This window comes from Thalassophryne amazonica, chromosome 7, assembly GCF_902500255.1.
Source record: "Thalassophryne amazonica chromosome 7, fThaAma1.1, whole genome shotgun sequence".
NCBI classification, from domain to species: domain Eukaryota; kingdom Metazoa; phylum Chordata; class Actinopteri; order Batrachoidiformes; family Batrachoididae; genus Thalassophryne; species Thalassophryne amazonica.
Genome location: NC_047109.1, coordinates 79,084,186 through 79,106,492, shown reverse-complemented (window position 1 = coordinate 79,106,492; position 22,307 = coordinate 79,084,186). Strand labels below are relative to the sequence as shown.

Genomic DNA, 22,307 nt, shown 5'->3' with positions numbered 1-22,307 from the left:
GCTGCCAACTCAGGGCTGTTTTTGACAGTGAAGAGATTATTATTACTCCTGATCAGTGCGAGGCAACACAGTGGCTCATTCTTGTGTTGGATTGTGCAAGTAAAGCGGCTCTAGAATTGTTATAGCTCAGTCACAACCCATGGGGGGGGGGGGGGGGGGGGGGGGGGGGGGGGGGGAGGTAGACAAAGGGGAGAGAGAGTTTGTGTCGATGATCTCTCACCCTCCTGGCCCCCGAGCTGTCAAGCGTCACACCACTTTATAATAAGGACCCAAAAAAAAAAGTGATCGAGTGCACGGCTGAAAGAGAGGGAAAAACGGAACCCTCCCCACTCTCCAGAATCACGGGGAGTAACTGTGACAAGAGGAAGGGGACACACAGAGAGAGAGAGAGGGATATGAGAGTATAGGAGTCCTGGCTGGACTTTATCACGTTCGTTTTCGGACTGCACCCACCCGACCGGATCAATAAGCACCGATCAGTAAAGTGGACGCTGATTATTAGACTCGGTGGGAACTGTTCTGGGACCGTCCAGGAGAAGCATGCGGCTCGGTTTACTCTTCAGGTAAAAATCACTCCGCAACCTGCCGCCTGTGGACTTCTTTCAGGCTCCTTGTGTTGAACCACACGAAGCTCCGCATCTTCTGTCTGTCTGTCTGTCTGTCTGACTGCGCCTCGGACTTTTACTAAGTTTGTGACGAACTTTTGGCTTTTACGCGCGGCGCCTTCCTTTAACGCACCGCGCGGCGCGCACAGTACACGATCGGAATTTACTGGAAGGCATTTGCGTTTAGGATAGAATTGCTTCTTTCTGCTCAGGGCAGATTTCTTTGCTGGTGTTCCATCCCTCTCCGCCTGATGGTTCCACAGTGTGCCGCTGCAGCGGCCGCGGAAACGTGAACGCGGGTAGGGGTCGTTACTTCGGCCTGAGCGGCTCTGTTGTTCGGGACCTTTGTGTGTGTCTTTTGGGGTAATTGTGTAGTCTGGTGTGGGGAACTTTCCAGCAGAGACCGCGGCGGTGTACCACAGTGGGAAGAAGGCACCAATTACTCTGACTACATGTGGCTTGCGGACTGATGATTGCGGTGATGGTTTGGTGCTCAGGGCGAGCGCTGAAATGTCCATCTGAGCAAGTTGTTTGGGATCACATTGAAGCTTTTTGTTGGCAGGTGGCGAGCAGGCACTCCACTTGTTCTCAATCCACTTGTCTCAACAGTGATTATCCTCCAGGACACAGAAAAAATGATTTTCAACCTAGAAAAGCATACATAGGGCGCATGCCTCTGGCTATGGATAATCATGAAGAACAATATTTTTGTCCAATCAAAACATATACACTACCAGTCAGAAGCTTGGACCTCACCTTCCCGCATTCAACTCCCAACACATCCAGGTTTTCACTTTTGTTTTTAGTTGTTTTTTAAATTGTCACTGGAAATGGGAGTGAACTTTCACCATAACTTTGACTTTCAGTGCTGGAATAAGGAGCAACATGTTCCCCCTTTATTTAATAAATTAGCCAGAAATCTTTCCTGTGTTTTTACCTTTAAAGATGCAAAACATTAAAGGTTTAATTTGATGACAAGCATTTTGAACCCAGTGCCAATTTGCATGAACAGACTCAAAAATGTAAAAATTGTATGGAAAATTTGGAAAATTGTTAATTGTGACATATGCTAAAAGGACATAACCTTTATAATAGGAGGGAGGGGTGCAGTCATGATGCTCTGTGCACAACTGATCATATCAGATCTTAAGAAATTACACGGAATAGGTCCTGATCAGTATGTACTTGGCTGGGAGTCTGCTTTGGAACCCCATGAGTGGTGCATGTTTCTCCAAGTAGAACTGGAGTTGTGTCAGGAAGGGCATCCAGTATAAAACCTGTGAGTATTCCCATTTGGAGCTCTACCAGATCCACTGTGGCAATCCTGGGCAGCCTAAAGCAAAAAAAAAGAAAGAAAAATTTAATACAGTGTGGAAGTAACATTTAACAGGGATATTGTTGAAGGAAAATGGGCTTTTGTACAACTTCTACTTATTCTCCAATGTCAGAAGTGCAATCTTTACCAAAAAGAACAGTGTGTGTTTGCAGTCCTAGCTCAGGATATGCTCGACTAACAGCCTTGATTTAAATCCATGTCTTAGTTGTTAAAAATGAAGGAAAATATCAATAAAAACTCAATCTGACTCAAGATTCCTTTCTCTATTTGTTGAACCAGATTTCATGGAGTATGGCCAAAAATATTTTGACTAATCCTGATAACAAGCATACAAACACAGGAAAGAACAGAAGGGCAGTCAGAAGAGTGCATAGTTGTACCAAAGCCCAGCAGTCCCCTGTTTATCTGTCATTAACTGATGGCAGTGCTGCTGTTTTTCCTAAGTCCAAATAACATGGGCATCAATGGGAGTCCTACCCTACTTCTGAATAAGTGCTAATGTTGGTTTGGAAGCCACCACCCAGCCGTTACTCTGCCATGTACTTACTAGAAGTAAGCGAGGGAAAAGTCGAGACACACTCCAGACACATAATGGCACCACTGTCTTCCCTGTCCTTTGACCCATATGTGTACAGATGACACGTGTACATATTCACGTATGCCATGAAATATTAGATTTTTCAAAGGCAGACTTATAAAATGGTTGCTGCTGTATATTTGGACAGTGCCACAGCCCCTTGGACACCCTTACTGTTTTCATGTATGCCTGCTAGGAAGTTCTTCTTTGGTTACCAGGCTTCACCTGCATCATGGGAGAGTGTAATGTCATCCATTTGCACAGTGTGGAGGTAGTAGATCATCCAGGTACCACTCGATGACTACTAAATGCCAGATGAGTATTTGGATACCCTACAAATTATAACATAACTTCTTTGTGCATACTGTATAGTGAGCTAGTATGAGTATTTGGATGTAGCACTACTTTTAATGGACTAAGACCCATTGTGATGCTGGTGCTTTTCCCCGTATTCAATAGAATGAAGTGGATGAGAGTCTGCTTACATCCCGAGCTAAGGCTGGTACCCATTTACAGCTGGGTGACTTGGGGTAAAGCAGATTAAGTGTTTTTCCCAAGAACACAAACGGGAAGCATGACTGGGACTACAGGTCCACATAGTCCAACTCCTATCCCACATTGATCTACTGCCTCCTGCTCTAATAATCCTGAATCTGCAGCTGCCTCAAATTGACCACCATTGCTTCCTAAACCCAAGGCCCATCTCTCCATGAAAGTTAATTGAAATTCATTTATATCTTTTGGAGATAATCAAGTAGACATTCCAGACCAGTAACATTACCTTCTTGATGGAGATAATTTGATTTACTTTTACCTTAACAACTTTAATGTATTATATTTGTATGGTTTAAATGAGAGAGTAAAGACTCAGTATTAGATAAATTAGCTTTTCAGATGGAGTGGTGTACACAAGTGGTTAAACGGGACAATTTCCCAAAGTGGTTACATGTCAAATTTAAGTACTCAAACACATCATTTAAAGAAACTCTCAACACCACCCCATGCTGCCAACAACATCCTTTCAACATCAAACCTCAAATTAAAAATACCTCACATTAGAAGATGAGTTTAGACATAGTGAATGATTGCACACGAGTGTGGTTGTCGTGTGTGATTTCAAACCACAGGCTCAGGGTGGGTACAGTGCCAGCCAGAGACATTCAGAGGGAAAACATGCTGGGTGTTTAAACCCGTGAGTGTGTTACCACCTCCCAGGCTTTCCCAGATTGATTGAGATGTTTGCCTGTGAACCTTGAAAGGTGAAAGAAGTGGTTGTTCATCCGACTGAGTCCACATGCCACCTGTAGTGGGAAGGAAAGCAGCATAATTGGTTGCTAAAATACAGCAAGGTCGCTGAAACATTTGCACAGTATCTCACTGAACATGTCAAACAATGTTTTGAAACAACATGTATGATAGGGAAAAATATTTTAAGTGCATGGTAACCTTGCAGGGAGAATAAGTTTGTCTGACTTTAATTTGTATATACTGTACCAATTTCATGTTCATGGCAACATTTTCAGGGTCAGGTTTGGGAACATGTGCTGGTCTATCCACCTCCTCATACAACTGTTGTATGTAATGACCGGTGAACACCTGGGTTAAACTATGGCCCACCCTAGTCTCCTGAAAGCAACAAGCTTGGTGGTGTAGCCAGGTGTTAATGCCCTGATCTGGTCGATGTGGTCCTCAGCATCACGCTGGATCATGCTCGGGAAATGCATCACATTGTGTCATAGACAAAGGCCTTTCATGATGTATGTAATATGCCTCCTTCGGGGGTCTTGCTAATTTAACCAAAGTTATTCAAACAGTGCATTTTCCAAAGACACCTGGAGCTAGTAGTATCTCACTGGTTAGCGTCCGGGCCCTTATCCATGAAGCAACTCAAAGAGCTCCTAACTTAGCCTAAAATTTCCTGACAAGGACTCTTAGCCTAAGAGTGAGCCAGCAGGTGTCTGAGAGCAACTCTAAGCAAGGAGGGGACAGAAACTCCTAACTTTGTAGAGGCGGGTTTGACTCTGTTGCTAGTTATGACACAGTCCTGTAAGGGCTGTGATTGGTTGTCATGGAAAGGGGAGTAGAAATAAAAACAAATGCGCTCCACACTCCTAGTCATGAATGGACAGTGAAATCAACTGATCATATAACTTAAACTGCATTAAGATGTGTAATTGTGAGGATAACTTTATGATGATGAATACCAGCAAAACTAAATTACTTGTTACACAGCTTGAAAGTGTTTGAACGTACCTCATTCACATGCCGAATATCTATATATTCAAAGTGTCCATGCGTGCATGTGTGAGTTTAATTAGTATGTCCATTGTGAGTACATAATACAACCCCAGTTCCAATGAAGTTGGGACATTGTGTAAAATGTAAATAAAAACAGAATACAATGATTTGCAAATCCACTTCAACCTATATTCAATTGAATACACCACAAAGACAAGATATTTAATGTTCAAACTGCTAAACTTTATTGTTTTTGTGCAAATATTTGCTCATTTTGAAATGGATGCCTGCAGCACGTTTCAAAAAAGCTGGGACAGTGGTATGTTTACCACTGTGTTACATCACCTTTCCTTCTAACAATAAACGGTTGGGAACTGAGGACACTAATTGTGAGTGTCACGATTGGGAATAAACGGAGCATCCCCAAAAGGCTCAGCTGTTCACAAGCAACTGCATGAAAAAATAGTCCAACAGCTTAAGAACAATGTTTCTCAACGTTCAATTGCAAGGAATTTAGGGATTCCATCATCTACAGTCCATAATATAATCAGAAGATTCAGCGAACCTGGAAAACTTTTTACACGGAAGTGGCGATGTCGAAAACCAACATTGAATGCCCGTGACCATAGATCCCTCAGGTGGCACTGCATTAAAAACCGACATCATTGTGTAAAGGATCTTACCGCAAGGGCTCAGGAACACTTCAGAAAACCATTGTCAGTTAACACAGTTCGTTGCTAATCTACAAGTTCAAGTTAAAACTCTACCGTGCAAAGCGAAAGCCATACATCAACAACATCCAGAAACGCCATCACCTTCTCTGGGCCCAAGCTCATTTGAAATGGACAGACACAAAGTGGAAAAGTGTGCTGTGGTCTGATGACTCCACATTTCAGATTGTTGTTGGGAGTCATGGATGTCGTGTCCTCCGGACAAAAGAGGAAAAAGACCATCCATATTGTTACCAGTGCAAAGTTCAAAAGCCAGCATCTGTGATGGCATGGGGGTGTGTTAGTGCCCATGGCATGGGCAACTTACCCATCTGTGATGGCACCAACAATGCTGAAAAGTACATCCAGGTTTTGGAGCAACACATGCTGCCATCCAAGCAACGTCTTTTTCAGGGACGTCCCTGCTTATTTCAGCAAGACAATGCCAAGCCACATTCTGCACATGTTACAATCAATCAATCAATCAATTTTTTTATATAGCGCCAAATCACAACAAACAGTTGCCCCAAGGCGCTTTATATTGTAAGGCAAGGCCATACAATAATTATGTAAAACCCCAACGGTCAAAACGACCCCCTGTGAGCAAGCACTTGGCTACAGTGGGAAGGAAAAACTCCCTTTTAACAGGAAGAAACCTCCAGCAGAACCAGGCTCAGGGAGGGGCAGTCTTCTGCTGGGACTGGTTGGGGCTGAGGGAGAGAACCAGGAAAAAGACATGCCGTGGAGGGGAGCAGAAATCGATCACTAATGATTAAATGCAGAGTGGTGCATACAGAGCAAAAAGAGAAACAGTGCATCATGGGAACCCCCCAGCAGTCTACGTCTATAGCAGCATAACTAAGGGATGGTTCAGGGTCACCTGATCCAGCCCTAACTATAAGCTTTAGCAAAAAGGAAAGTTTTAAGCCTAATCTTAAAAGTAGAGAGGGTGTCTGTCTCCCTGATCTGAATTGGGAGCTGGTTCCACAGGAGAGGAGCCTGAAAGCTGAAGGCTCTGCCTCCCATTCTACTCATACAAACCCTAGGAACTACAAGTAAGCCTGCAGTCTGAGAGCGAAGCGCTCTATTGGGGTGATATGGTACTACGAGGTCCCTAAGATAAGATGGGACCTGATTATTCAAAACCTTATAAGTAAGAAGAAGAATTTTAAATTCTATTCTAGAATTAACAGGAAGCCAATGAAGAGAGGCCAATATGGGTGAGATATGCTCTCTCCTTCTAGTCCCCGTCAGTACTCTAGCTGCAGCATTTGAATTAACTGAAGGCTTTTTAGGGAACTTTTAGGACAACCTGATAATAATGAATTACAATAGTCCAGCCTAGAGGAAATAAATGCATGAATTAGTTTTTCAGCATCACTCTGAGACAAGACCTTTCTGATTTTAGAAATATTGCGTAAATGCAAAAAAGCAGTCCTACATATTTGTTTAATATGCGCTTTGAATGACATATCCTGATCAAAAATGACTCCAAGATTTCTCACAGTATTACTAGAGGTCAGGGTAATGCCATCCAGAGTAAGGATCTGGTTAGACACCATGTTTCTAAGATTTGTGGGGCCAAGTACAATAACTTCAGTTTTATCTGAGTTTAAAAGCAGGAAATTAGAGGTCATCCATGTCTTTATGTCTGTCAGACAAACCTGCAGTTTAGCTAATTGGTGTGTGTCCTCTGGCTTCATGGATAGATAAAGCTGGGTATCATCTGCGTAACAATGAAAATTTAAGCAATACCATCTAATAATACTGCCTAAGGGAAACATGTATAAAGTGAATAAAATTGGTCCTAGCACAGAACCTTGTGGAACTCCATAATTAACTTTAGTCTGTGAAGAAGATTCCCCATTTACATGAACAAATTGTAATCTATTAGACAAATATGATTCAAACCACCGCAGCGCAGTGCCTTTAATACCTATGGCATGCTCTAATCTCTGTAATAAAATTTTATGGTCAACAGTATCAAAAGCAGCACTGAGGTCTAACAGAACAAGCACAGAGATGAGTCCACTGTCCGAGGCCATAAGAAGATCATTTGTAACCTTCACTAATGCTGTTTCTGTAATATGATGAATTCTAAAACCTGACTGAAACTCTTCAAATAGACCATTCCTCTGCAGATGATCAGTTAGCTGTTTTACAACTACCCTTTCAAGAATTTTTGAGAGAAAAGGAAGGTTGGAGATTGGCCTATAATTAGCTAAGATAGCTGGGTCAAGTGATGGCTTTTTAAGTAATGGTTTAATTACTGCCACCTTAAAAGCCTGTGGTACATAGCCAACTAACAAAGATAGATTGATCATATTTAAGATCGAAGCATTAAATAATGGTAGGGCTTCCTTGAGCAGCCTGGTAGGAATGGGGTCTAATAAACATGTTGATGGTTTGGATGAAGTAACTAATGAAAATAACTCAGACAGAACAATCGGAGAGAAAGAGTCTAACCAAATACCGGCATCACTGAAAGCAGCCAAAGATAACGATACGTCTTTGGGATGGTTATGAGTAATTTTTTCTCTAATAGTTAAAATTTTGTTAGCAAAGAAAGTCATGAAGTCATTACTAGTTAAAGTTAATGGAATACTCAGCTCAATAGAGCTCTGACTCTTTGTCAGCCTGGCTACAGTGCTGAAAAGAAACCTGGGGTTCTTATTTTCTTCAATTAGTGATGAGTAGAAAGATGTCCTAGCTTTAGAGAGGGCTTTTTTATAGAGCAACAGACTCTTTTTCCAGGCTAAGTGAAGATCTTCTAAATTAGTGAGATGCCATTTCCTCTCCAACTTACGGGTTATCTGCTTTAAGCTACGAGTTTGTGAGTTATACCACGGAGTCAGACACTTCTGATTTAAAGCTCTCTTTTTCAGAGGAGCTACAGCATCCAAAGTTGTCTTCAATGAGGATGTAAAACTTGACGAGATACTCTATCTCCCTTACAGAGTTTAGGTAGCTACTCTGCACTGTGTTGGTATATGGCATTAGAGAACATAAAGAAGGAATCATATCCTTAAACCTAGTTACAGCGCTTTCTGAAAGACTTCTAGTGTAATGAAACTTATTCCCCACTGCTGGGTAGTCCATCAGAGTAAATGTAAATGTTATTAAGAAATGATCAGACAGAAGGGAGTTTTCAGGGAATACTGTTAAGTCTTCAATTTCCATACCATAAGTCAGAACAAGATCTAAGATATGATTAAAGTGGTGGGTGGACTCATTTACTTTTTGAGCAAAGCCAATAGAGTCTAATAATAGATTAAATGCAGTGTTGAGGCTGTCATTCTCAGCATCTGTGTGGATGTTAAAATCGCCCACTATAATTATCTTATCTGAGCTAAGCACTAAGTCAGACAAAAGGTCTGAAAATTCACAGAGAAACTCACAGTAACGACCAGGTGGACGATAGATAATAACAAATAAACTGGTTTTTGGGACTTCCAATTTGGATGGACAAGACTAAGAGTCAAGCTTTCAAATGAATTAAAGCTCTGTCTGGGTTTTTGATTAATTAATAAGCTGGAATGGAAGATTGCTGCTAATTACAACAGCGTGGCTTCATAGTAAAAGAGTGCTGATACTAGACTGGCCTGCCTGCAGTCCAGACCTGTCACCCATTGAAAATGTGTGGCACACTATGAAGCACAAAATACAACAATGGAGACCCTGGACTGTTGAACAACTGAAGTCATACATCAAGCAAGAATGGGAAAGAATTCCACCTCCAAAGCTTCAACAATTAGTGTCCTCAGTTCCCAAACGCTTATTGAGTGTTGTTAGAAGGAAAGGTGATATAACACAGTGGTAAACATACCACTGTCCCAGCTTTTTTGAAATGTGTTGCAGTCATCCATTTCAAAATGAGCAAATATTTGCACACAAACAATAAAGTTTATCAGTTTGAACATTAAATATCTTGTCTTTGTGGTGTATTCAATTGAATACAGGTTGAAGAGGATTTGCAAATCATTATATTCTGTTTTTATTTACATTTTACACAACGTCCCAACTTCATTGGAACTGGGGTTGTATAATTGTAAATACATTAAAAATACATGCATGACACAAGAAAGTGAAAACGCTTATTTCCATGGTGGTCCATTTAAAATCAAATGACAAAATAGAAGTATTAATAAAAGAAAATACCAATATTAATAATATAGATAATAATAATATTAATAATAATAACAGTGTGTGTATGATAACAAGAACTTAAACAATTTATAAATACATTAAGACAGTAAAGTCACATAAAATAATTACGTAGATCAAGTGGGTAGCGTGTTACTGACTCACTGTCATCCCACACAAAGAGAATATCTCTGCTTCTTCTCTCTCTTTTGTGCCATTTTCTCTGCTTAAGACACTCAGCTGGGCAGACACTGTACGATATTTTCAATCGTTGTACTCAGCTCCAGCTCAAACTGTGCGACACAACCGCAGGGTGTAAAAGTTCAGAGCGCACGATTTATGGTCTCACACTATACGGCCCGATGCTCTGATGCGATCCGACTACTCACATTGTACGTTCAAAAACCACACGTCGGACTCGTGTTTCCTGAAGCAAAACGTAAACAGAAGCTTTTTTTTTTCTTTTTTTCAAACTTTATTTACATTTCTTATTTTTAAAAAACTCTCAATGGGAAACACCAAAGTAAAAAAAAAAACAATACAAGACTTTAAATGTGCTGAAGAATAGGGGGGAAAAGAAATAGAAGCTGCTCTCCCAAAGAGATGATCACTGTTTATGCTCTCTCCGGTGTTTGCACAGGCACAGTGTGAGAGGTTGGGGTAAATCAGCTCATAGACACCTGTAGCGCTGCTTCAACAGCGCGGAACCCTCATGATGGCCAACCAGAATATCAAACAGGTTTGATTTTCATCCGACCATACGATTGCCAATAGGGAGGTGGTCATGAGAGGTTAAACGCGCCTCGTTACTCCATGTATACTACACGATTAAGCTGAAACTCGGCGCGATCCAAAAATTTCTCGCACAACTGAAAAATCAGCGGAAAAAGGGCCAAAACTCGGACAGTGTAAGCCCAGCTAAGTCCTCCTCCCTCCTCTTACAAGTTTGGCACCTTAGGAGCTCTCTTAAGGCATAAGGTGCTTTGCCGACAACTTTCATCTTACCAAGGGAAGAGTCTAAGAAATGTCTAAGAATTCGAGGAATTCTAAGACTTTTCTTAGAATAATGTCAGTAGGAGCTATTTTTTAGCCTTAGGCTGCTTCGTGGATACGGATCCTGGTCTCACAACAGTTCATTAAGGCCAGAAACACCAGATCTCTGAAGACTCTCCATTTTAGATACAGATTTTATGCAAATCAGCATTGCTATAGGCAGTGTGTGACTGGATGTCTTTGATACTAGGTCTGTTTGCGAATCCTTGGGTACAACTGGAATTACTTTGCTTCAAATGAACAGTTACTTAGGGAGGCTCAGGTGAGGAGTATCACTTGCATTGTAAGGGAATGTTAGCTTTGACATTTTGGCCATGTGGCTTGTTTCTCAAGGCATGATCCAGCATGTAGATGCCTCAGTGTTGAGGACTTCAGCGTCTGCAGATGGCCATATTTCACCTGGCTGCAGCAGATATATAGTTACTTTCAAGAGGTGGAGATGGAAAGTTGTCTGTCTCGATGATTGCTATCTGGGACCCAAGGCAGTTATGTGGTGTGGTGGATGTTGCAAAGAAAAGCATTTGAGCATGCTTGCAGACCTGAACTAGCCTATTGATTATGGGTGCTATACGTAGTCACAGCTGTGCACTGCGTGTGAGTTGATTGCCTCCATTATTTCTCCCATTCAGTGGTTTTTCTGTTGTATATTTTTGCAAAACCAAGACCACATTGCTCTTTCTGCACTGTTTCCTTTTTCATTTCCATGTTCTCTGCTGTGTGACAGAACCGAACTGCCTTTTGAGTGCCAGACACAGAGAGTTTGTATATGCAAATGATTATATCTAGGTCCATTCATGGCAAAAGATAGGAGTGGACAGCAGGTATGCGCATGTGTGCGCACTTCCATATTGACTGAAATTTTAAAAGTATAACCATGTGTACACACAGCTTTATAACTGTGTCAAAAACAATTTGTATACACGTCAGTCTTTGTGCAATCACAGTTTTGGTCATGATTCTGTGCAAAGTTTTATAAATAAGGCACCAGATGTCTTAAAAACAGTTGCAGTACAGATACAGAGATACTTATATGTTATCACAGTACTGGGCAATATGGCCAAAAATCCCTCACAGTGTATTTGAAACATCTAGCAGTATACCAGGGTTTTTCGTCACCTTAAATTTCAAACTGTATCATAGTCTGCATGAAAAGGTAGGACTTGGTCCAGTTCCAGGTGGACCACGGTGTACTTCAGTTGTTTTGAGAATCCAAACTGCACCAACAAATATTCAAATTATTTTTCAGTTCCACACCAAATTTGGATTGTTTTTCTTTGTAAAGACATTGCAATAAGAGTTGAGTTTTGACATGGAGTCCAAACATGCCTCAGTGAATTGTTTTCTGAAAACCACAGCAGCTTGTAAAAACCACAAATATACAACCCCTGGCAAAAATGATGGAATCACCGGCCTCGGAGGATGTTCATTCAGTTGTTTAATTTTGTAGAAAAAAAAGCAGATCACAGACATGACACAAAACTAAAGTCATTTCAAATGGCAACTTTCTGGCTTTAAGAAACACTATAAGAAATCAAGAAAAAAGATTGTGGCAGTCAGTAATGGTTACTTTTTTAGACCAAGCAGAGGAAAAAAATATGGAATCACTCAATTCTGAGGAAAAAATTATGGAATCACCCTGTAAATTTTCATCCCCAAAACTAACACCTGCATCATATCAGATCTGCTCGTTAGTCTGCATCTAAAAAGGAGTGAACACACCTTGGAGAGCTGTTGCACCAAGTGGACTGACATGAATCATGGCTCCAACACGAGATATGTCAATTGAAACAAAGGAGAGGATTATCAAACTCTTAAAAGAGAGTAAATCATCATGCAATGCTGCAAAAGATGTTGGTTGTTCACAATCAGCTGTGTCTAAACTCTGGACCAAATACAAACAACATGAGAAGGTTGTTAAAGGCAAACATACTGGTAGACCAAGGAAGATATCAAAGCGTCAAGACAGAAAACTTAAAGCAATATGTCTCAAAAATTGAAAAATGCACAACAAAACAAATGAGGAACGAATGGGAGGAAACTGGAGTCAACGTCTGTGATCGAACTGTAAGAAACCGCCTAATGGAAATGGGATTTACATACAGAAAAGCTAAACGAAAGCCATCATTAACACCTAAACAGAAAAAAACAAGGTTACAATGGGCTAAGGAAAAGCAATCGTGGACTGGATGAAAGTCATATTCAGTGATGAATCTCGAATCTGCATTGGGCAAGGTGATGATGCTGGAACTTTTGTTTGGTGCCGTTCCAATGAGATTTATAAAGATGACTGCCTGAAGAGAACATGTAAAGTTCCACAGTCATTGATGATATGGGGTTGCATGTCAGGTAAAGGCACTGGGGAGATGGCTGTCATTACATCATCAATAAATGCACAAGTTTACGTTGATATTTTGGACAATTGAAAGGATGTTTGGGGATGATGAAATCATTTTTCAAGATGATAATGCATCTTGCCATAGAGCAAAAACTGCGAAAACATTCCTTGCAAGAAGACACGTAGGATCAATGTCATGGCACAGGGTCAATGTCAACGAGCAGATATGATTTGATGCAGGTGTTAGTTTTGAGGATGAAAATTTACAGGGTGATTCCATAATTTTTTCCTCAGAATTGAGTGATTCCATATTTTTTTCCTCTGCTTGGTCTAAAAAAGTAACCATTACTGACTGCCACAATCTTTTTTCTTGATTTCTTATAGTGTTTCTTAAAGCCAGAAAGTTGCCATTTGAAATGACTTTAGTTTTGTGTCATGTCTGTGATCTCCTTTTTTTCTACAAAATTAAACAACTGAATGAACATCATCTGAGGCTGGTGATTCCATAATTTTTGCCAGGGGTTGTATAAAACAACATGTAAATTGTTCAGTGAACCCCTGACAGAGAAGTACTTTCACCAGTCTGTGGTGTATCCTTTAAAAAAAAGCCCATTTTCAGCTCCTAAAGAAACAACTTGTATCTTTGTCTGTCTCTTTAAATGGAAAAGAGGTGCTGCTGGCCACACCCCCTTTCCCTCTGAACAGCAGTAGTTTCTTTGCCACTGTTACACAGACTGTGTGGACATGTCTCACAGAGCAAGGAGCCTGCACTAGCAACCAGTAGACAGTGTATAGAGGAGCAACTACTGATTGCTTATATTTTTTCTTTAGTCTTCCAAACATTTCTTCAAAGTGTGAAGAGTCTGAATAAGTATGTCTATTTTAGGCTACTTTATTAACATGGTGGTGCAATTTGGTGACCTCCATGAAGTGGGCCACTCCCATGTAGATATTCATTTTAAGTTTATGAAAACACATTGATTCATTATGCAACTATATTTCTTTTCTTGTAATAAACACACCAAAATCCTATACACTGTAGCTTTAGGCCCCCTGTCCATATAGCATTTTATTCTGGAGGAAAAGCACTGAGTGAATGCTAAAAACAACAAACAAAAAATACTTTATCCCAGTAGTTTTAGTATTTTTCATGGGGGGGTGCTCCTCATGCCTCGTTCTTATGACACCAATAAAGAGCTAACGATTACCTAATATACAAAGCTATAACTTATCCAGAGCAAAGAATCAAGCATGTGTCCAATCTGCTATCACAGATGATGTTTTTGTGTCTCTACGAGGTCTGTCCAAAAAGTATCGTACCTTTTTATTTTTTGCAAAAACCATATGGATTTGAATCACGTGTGATTGCATCAGCCAAGCTTGAATCTTCATGCGCATGCGTGAGTTTTTTCACGCCTGTCGGTTGCGTCATTCGCCTGTGAGCAGGCTTTGAGTGAGCAGTGGTCCACCCCTCTCGTCGGATTTTTATTGCGAATAAATGTCTGAATGATTTGGAGCTTTGCTGCATCAAATTTTTTCCAGAAACTGTGAGAGACGTCCAGCTGGACACCATTCGGAAAATTTAGATGGCTTTCAGCGACGATTTTATGGGGATTACACAGATTAAGGAGTGCTCCAGCCGGTTTAAAGACCGCCCACAGCGTCTGAGAGCGCGGCGCGCTCCGAGCGCCGATCGACAGGCTCAAACCCCACTCAAACAACCAGATCATTTCCAACGTGAAGGCTTTGTTGATCCGGGACGTCTTCTAACTTTCACAAAAAAGGCAGAAGGCATGGACATCAGCACTTTTTCGGCACATTCTACTGTTACAGGAGTTTTTTTCATGGAAAGAGAAGCGGAGGATTGCGCCACCATGCCGCTCATGGCGCGGGACAAAACCACCTCCGTGTTGGTCTCACAGGATGGCTTTCAGATGGCTCAGACGGCTTCTGGTTGCTTTTCAGTCGTGTGAGTATCCGAGAAATTTTGCATGAGCTGGACATGCCCCAACATGTCCTGTGAGGCTTCATCACGGCGTTGCTTTGCACCATGCGGCTCCACCGCGACGCGCCGAGTTCCTCTGCTCCTCTTTCCTCTGCTCCTCTTTCCTCCACTCCTCTTTCCATGACAAAAACTCCTGTAACAGTGGAATGTGCCGTTCATTTCTAAACTGGACGCTGTCTTGATCAGGTATGTCGTCTGACTAGCACAGGAATTGCGGAAGACGTGGACATCAGCACTTTTTTGGCACATTGAGACAGACGTGCGGAGAAACTCCACATGTCGCGGCGGAGCCGCATGGCGCAAATCACCACCGTGATGAAGCCTCACAGGACATGTTGGGGCATGTCCAGCTCATGCACAATTTCTCGGATACTCACATGACTGAAAAGCAATCAGAAGCCGTCTGAAAGCCACCTGAAAGCCGTCCTGTGAGACCAACAAGGAGGTGGTTTTGTCCCGCGCCATGAGCGGCATGGTGGCGCAATCCTCCGCTTCTCTTTCCATGAAAAAAACTCCTGTATCAGTAGAATGTGCCGAAAAAGTGCTGATGTCCACGCCTTCAGCCTTTTTTGTGAAAGTTAGACGACGTCCCAGATCAACAAAGCCTTCACATTGAAAATGATCTGGTTGTTTGAGCGGGGTTTGAGCCTGTCGATCGGCGCTCGGAGCGCGCCACGCTCTCACACACTGTGGGCGGTCTTTAAACTGGCTGGAGCACTCCTTAATCTGTGTAATCCCCATAAAATCGTCGCTGAAAGCCATCTAAATTTTCCGAATGGTGTCCAGCTGGAGGTCTCTCACAGTTTCTGGAAAAACTTGATGCAGCAAAGCTCCAAATCCTTCAGACATTTATTCGCAATAAAAATCCGACGAGAGGGGTGGACCACTGCTCACACAAAGCCTGCTCACAGGCGAATGACGCAACCAACAGGCATGAAAAAACTCACGCATGCGTACGAAGGTTCAAGCTTGGCTGATGCAATCACACGTGATTCAAATCCATATGGTTTTTGCAAAAAATAAAAAGGTCCGATACTTTTTGGACAGACCTCGTATTGTAATAGATTTTGAGTTACAAAGCAGCAAAAACGATCCTCTCCTCTCATTTGCCTAAAGCGACCTGAACGGGCACTCAGAAAAAGCAATCTGCTCTGACAAAGACGCTAGGTGCAGGGTTTTTTCTGGAGGCGGCATCATGCACTCTTTTCTCATTTAGAGCAACTGAAAAAAGACGCTGGCGCCCAGAAAAAAAAATGTTGTATAGCCACAGGGCATTAAACTTATTGAGGGAGAATTTGAGGGGTTTTAACATACATTAAAAGTATACATTAAAAATAAGTTAAAATGCACATTATAGAATTTGACCATTGTAATGTTAGCCAGCTAAACTGTGAGAGCTACCATCAACTTGTCATTATTTAATGTTTTGAGTCCATTTTGAGCCTTTTGTCTTCTTCTTCTTTAGGTTTTATGTGCTGTGGGGTTTTGTGGTGGTGATGTCATCCGTGACCAAGACTGTTAAAAGGAAGGTGAGTCACTTGCTCATCATATCCGAGATCCACAGATGACAGGATATTACGGAAGTCCTACCAGAAATGAAAACTAGTTGCTCAGCAGTCTGTCAGGTTTGGGTCTGGTTATGCAGTGTCGCTGGAGTTGAACCAGTAGCTGCACAGGTCAGCGCCGGCTGATGAAGGGTCACTGCACCGCGCTCATTAATGGTCCCAGTTATGTGGCAGCTGTGTGTTTGATGTCACTCATTATGGCAGACCACACCAACTCCCCCAAAACACACACAGTCAATCTCTCACCCCCTCTCCTTCCTCTACTCCCACCCTCCTGACATTTTGCCTCAAATGCAGAGAGGAACTCATTTAGTCTGGTGCTAAACTAGAAAATACACTAAATTAGCACAGACTCACGCTCACAACATTTCAGATGCACCGCGACGTCCATCCTTTTTTTTTCTCCTGTCTTCAAACGGTGTGTTTACTTGCATCTTATTGCTGGCGTTTTCACACTCACTGAATTGTAGATATATGCTTTGATCCTGAATGGAAACTTTTGTTCAGCACTTATGTTTGCGTTTCTGCCATCCATGCCAAGTACCTGAGTTATGAGATGAGAGGAGAAATGTTGATCTAAAACCACATGGAGAGGATATTACAGGCCGTTCTTGCACACGCCAACGTGCACCGTAAACGCGCAGAACTGCATCGAGATCGGACTTTGAACTTGTCGTTTTTGTGGTACATTCATGCAACACCTACTCAAGTGAATTTAACCATCTGCCTTTGAGCTGCTGGCAGGTGAACCGGTGGCTTCTAAGCCTCAGAGAACTATGACGAGTTCAAGATTTATAATTTGGCTTCTGAGGAACTAAGCTGATGAGGTTGGACCTCATCAGTTTCTGTAAGGAAATCAATCCTTCCACGGAATTTTGATTTTGCAATGGCAACATTTTGCTCAGTTCAAGTATTTCTTGAAAATAGTGCCAGGTCTGGCACATTTCAGTCTTTATTGGTGGGTTTGAAGAAACAGTGTTCCAGTCAGTAGTTGTGCATTCTTTGTGTTTTTCAATGAAAGCACTTTAACCAGCCAAGCTGTTAATTTTTAACTGACATACCTTGAGGGCAGGGTGTCAGTTACCTCCTCATACTTTCACATTTTAGATTACATTTCCATTCATTAGTTCGCTTATAAAATATCATAAAAGAGTAAAAGAAAACCACACAAAGGGCCACAAATATTAAAGTTAAAAAATGAAAATACAGTGACTAAGAGAAGCTGAAAAGCTGAATGACTTAAACAGATTTCTCAGGACAGCAACAAAACTCAAAAATAAAGAAATAAAAATTAAAATAAAAGTTAGCAAACATGAAAGACCTGTTAAGATTACGTATTAAATCAACATTAATAATGGTTCCCAAAACTAAGCGGGAACCGGTTCAATCTACTCATCACTCATCTTCAATCATTTATCCGGGGTCGGGTTGCAGGGCAGCAACTCCAGACGGGGACCCCAGACTTCTCTCTCCTGGGCCACATTAACCACCTCTGACTGGAGGATCCTGAGGCATTCCCAGGCCAGTGTGGAGATATAATCTCTTCACCTATTCCTGGGTCTTCCTCAGGGTCTCCTCGCTGATGGATGTGCCTGGAACACCTCCCTAGGGAGACCACCTCAACTGGCTCCTTTCAATGAGAAGGAGCAGCGGCTCTACTCCGAGCTCTTTACAGATGATGGAGCTTCTCACCCTATCTCTAAGGGAGACACCAGCCACCCTCCTGAGGAAACCCATTTTGGCCGCTTGTACCCGCGATCTAGTTCTTTCAGTCATAACCCAACCCTCATGACCATAGGTGAGAATAAGAACAAAGATTGACCAGTAGATCGAGAGCTTCGCCTTTTGCCTCAGCTTTTCATCACAATAGTACGGTAGAGCAAATGCAACACTGCCCCTGCTGCGCCGATTCTCCGGCCAGTCTCACACTCCATTGTCCCCTCACTCGTGAACAAGACCCCAGGGTACTTGAACTCCTTCACTTGGGGCAAGGCCATATTCCCTACCCGGAGTAGGCAATCCATCGGTTTCCTGCCAAGAACCATGGCCTCAGATTTACAGGTGCTGGTCCTCATCCCAGCCGCTTCACAGCTGGCTGTGAACCGATCCAGTGAGTGCTGGAGGTCACAGGCCGATGAAGCCAAGAGGACCACATCATCTACAAAAAGCAGTGATGAGAACATGAGCCCACCAAACTGGAAACCCTCCTCCCCCGACGACACGTCAATATCCTGTCCATGAATATCACAAACAGGATTGGTGACAAGGCGCAGCCCTGGCGGAGAACAACCCCACCGGAAACAAGTCTGACTTACTGCCGAGCACCCAAACACAGCTCTCGCTTTGTGAGTACAGAGATTGGATGGCCCTGATAAGGGACCCCCTCACTCCAACAGCACCTCCCACAGTATCTCCCAGGGTACCTGATCATACGCCTTCTCCAATTCCACAAAACACATGTAGACTGGATGGGCATACTCCCAGGCACCCTCCAGGATCCTTGTGAGAGTGAAGAGCTGGTTGGTTGTTCCACGACCAGGATGGAACCCGCATTGTTCCTCTTCAGTCTGAGGTTCGAACCGTTGTTCAATCCAACTGTACTAAATTCTAAATCTTATTGAAAACTGAAATTGGTTTTAAATTTGTTTATATGGTGCGTTTACTTGTTACTGAAATTCACTCACTCATCTTTAACCACTTACTTCAATTGAGGGTCACAGACTGGGGGGGCTGGAGCCTATTCCAGCAGTCATAGGGTGTGAGGACCATGGACAGGATGCCAGTCCATTGCAGGGCCTCATATAGACAAACAGACACAGACACACCCCAACCCAGTCTCACGGCATGCCGTGATTCAGGAGCACGAAATATACATTAATCTCTTGGTTCGTGATATTGTGATGAAAACTGCCTCATTTTCGTCACAGCAGCACGAATTTATTTTTGTTAATTCAATGATGGCCGCACGAAATTAAAAATGAAGCGGGGGTGGGGGTCGGGGGGGTTATGGTTAGGGTTGGGGGAAGGAGTACGATTAGTAATAGTGAGTTTAAAAAAACCCTGTCACAAACATTTGACTCATTTTGTGACGGGAGCACAAAAAAAAAACTAGAGACTGGGCTGCACACCCACACCTACAGACAATTTAAAGTTTCCAGTCCATCTAACCTGCATGTCTTTGGATGTGGGAGAAAGCTGGAGCACCCGAAGAATGGAAACTCCACACAAAGGGGCCACAGGTGGGAATCGATCCCATGACCTTCTTGCTGTTAGCCGCTAAGACACCATGTTGCCCTTGTTGCTGAAAGATATTCTTAAAAATCATAATACGGTGTAAAGGGGAAATTATTTTTTTCTTAAATTTCATAAGAAATTATGAAAAATGCACATTACTTCAAATTATATAAATTTTATTTATTGAATTTTTTAACACTACACTTTATTGCAATATTGTAAGATATATGGAATATTATATCTTTATTTAAAAATCTAGTTGTGGAAAATTTAAATAATAAAAAAAGTAAATTTGAAATGATTACAATTCCAGATGTTTAGTTCCACTAAATTCTGAAAAAAATCCATTTGAGTTTTGTAAGAAATTAAAAGTGATATTGTGATTGTGTTAAGCCAATGTGAAAGTTGTCACATCCTCTCTGTCTGTTTGTGTGTGTGTGTGTGTGTGTGTGTGTGTGTGTGTGTGTGTGTGTGTGTGTGTGTGTGTGTGTGTGTGTGTGTGTGTGTGTGTGTGTGTGTGTGTGTGTCAGGTGGCAGGCCGACGTTCCAGACAGACGTTTGAGTTGGAGCCAGTGGAGGGGGTGTGGTCTGTCTGGGGGGAGTGGTCAGAATGTTCTCAGACCTGTGGTATGGGCGTGTCACAGAGAAGCAGAACGTGTCTGCCTCCACCACCTCCTCAGACCCCTCCCATCTCCCGCTCTCCCATTAACTGGGGAGGTTATCTGCCCAGAGGGGTCGGGGGTCCTGTCGTCTCAGCCATGCGCCCATATTACCCTCCTCGTTACTCTGGGCAACACCCGCTTCATCACTCCCAGCAGATCTCAAGCAATCCCAGCCCAGGATTACCTCTCTATCGGAATTACCCCTCTGGGGAAAGTAGAAGTCCTGTACCAGGACATGCAAATCCATCCCCTCCCTTTTACCAGCCAGACTTTTCTCAGGCTAATCAAGAGCTTGTATCTGTTTACCGATCACCTTACAACTCTCCTGCGCATGATTATAACCAGCCAGCACGGCTCATTCGAAAACCAACCAATCCAGGAACAGGGAGAGCTGGAGGAGGAGGAGGAGGAGGGAGCAGAAGATCCGTCTCCACCAGACGGGAGGGGTTGCCTGCAAGGAGGTGAGTGAGTCCGAACAATATGAAGCAGGAAAGAAAAAAAACATTTTTGTATGTTGATGTTGGCTTTAAAAGGAAAAGTCTGTAACCACTTGATTTATGTAGATACAATTTAAAAATCAAATGTCCATCAGCGAAACAGTCAATATTCAGGTTTAATTTTGTAGAAGCACACAAGGTTGGACTTTTCTTGGAAACTTATCTGGATTGTTTTGAATCAACAGAATAAATCAACATGCGTTGCCATCACAGCTGATCTGATGAAGAAAAGAATATTGTAGTGACACGGTTTGATTACATGATAAAGTTGCAGGATCCAGCATCACACTGGTTGGTTCTTTAGAGACCCTGATGATTTGTGTTATACAAAGTGATGGAGGTTTCTGGTATTTGTATTTTTATTTTGAATCAATATTCAACATGTTGTCATACAGGCACAGTCATCTGACACCATGTCGGTGACTTTATGTTACAGTTATGTTGGAAGGGCAACACAATTGACATTCATCCTATCTTTGTATAAAGTATGTCAAGGCACCATGGACATCATATGTGGGACATTATGGCGTCAGGCTGTGTGTCTGTGGATCCATAGTAGCGTTGACTTGTTCTATGATAACTCAGTAATAATACAATAACATGCTTTTGGAGGGCGGTATGCATTTTCAGAGGCCTGACGTTCATGGCCAGTCGCCCAAAATGACAGATATTCACCCGAGTTAGACGAGGGCGAATATCTGTCATTGCGGGCGACGGCATGGACGGAGGGACTCAGAAAATGCATCCCGCATGACAACAGCATGTTATTTGCATTATTATCACTTTTTACTGCGATACACAACACGTAACGCGTACATAAAAAGTTGGCTCACTTAACTTTTGTCATGTCGGCTGGCGTGCGCTGCTCTCCAAATTCGGCAGTGCGTCCTCATCAAGCTGGCTGCTCTGGCTGCTGTTCATTGTTGTACTATCCATGAGAAAATCATCCGGAATATCCATATTGGGATCAACACTTCTCGCCTTTTTTTAGTTTTTTGTTTGTTTGTTTGTCAGACAGTTTTTGGGCTGCACGCGCTATGACGTCATTTGTTTACGCACAGCGGGTGGGTATAGCCAGGTAGCGTCGACGTAAATCTACGCTACTGGCCTAGCAACGCCTCGGTAAAGTGATAATAATAATCAGTATCACCTTTATTGCCAAGTAGGATTTCACCTGTAACCCCAAATCTCAAATGGTGGGACTGTATGGAAAAAAATGCAAATAAAACACTGCAGTGATTCTGACATTTCCTTTGACTTATATTTTATTACTTACTGTGTGAACCAAATATATTTCATGTTTCTGGACAAGGTTAACATAATGCTTCTAGTGTGTGTCTGTGTGCA

General features: G+C 42.3%; 1 protein-coding gene across 2 annotated transcripts in view; it reads left to right on the top strand.

Annotated features, from left to right (window-relative positions):
- The first annotated feature begins 253 nt into the window (after window positions 1-253).
- The window catches only part of adamtsl4 (ADAMTS-like 4), a 70,265-nt gene continuing 48,211 nt past the window's right edge, over window positions 254-22,307 (top strand). Inside the window, exons 1-3 of one of the 2 annotated variants that reach the window (XM_034174662.1) lie at window positions 254-563; window positions 16,468-16,531; window positions 20,332-20,924. In XM_034174662.1, coding sequence (XP_034030553.1) covers window positions 541-563; window positions 16,468-16,531; window positions 20,332-20,924 — 680 coding nt within the window. In that variant the 5' untranslated portion in view covers window positions 254-540. The remainder of the gene's footprint in view (window positions 564-16,467; window positions 16,532-20,331; window positions 20,925-22,307) is intronic. The other variant, XM_034174663.1, reaches the window with a different exon arrangement.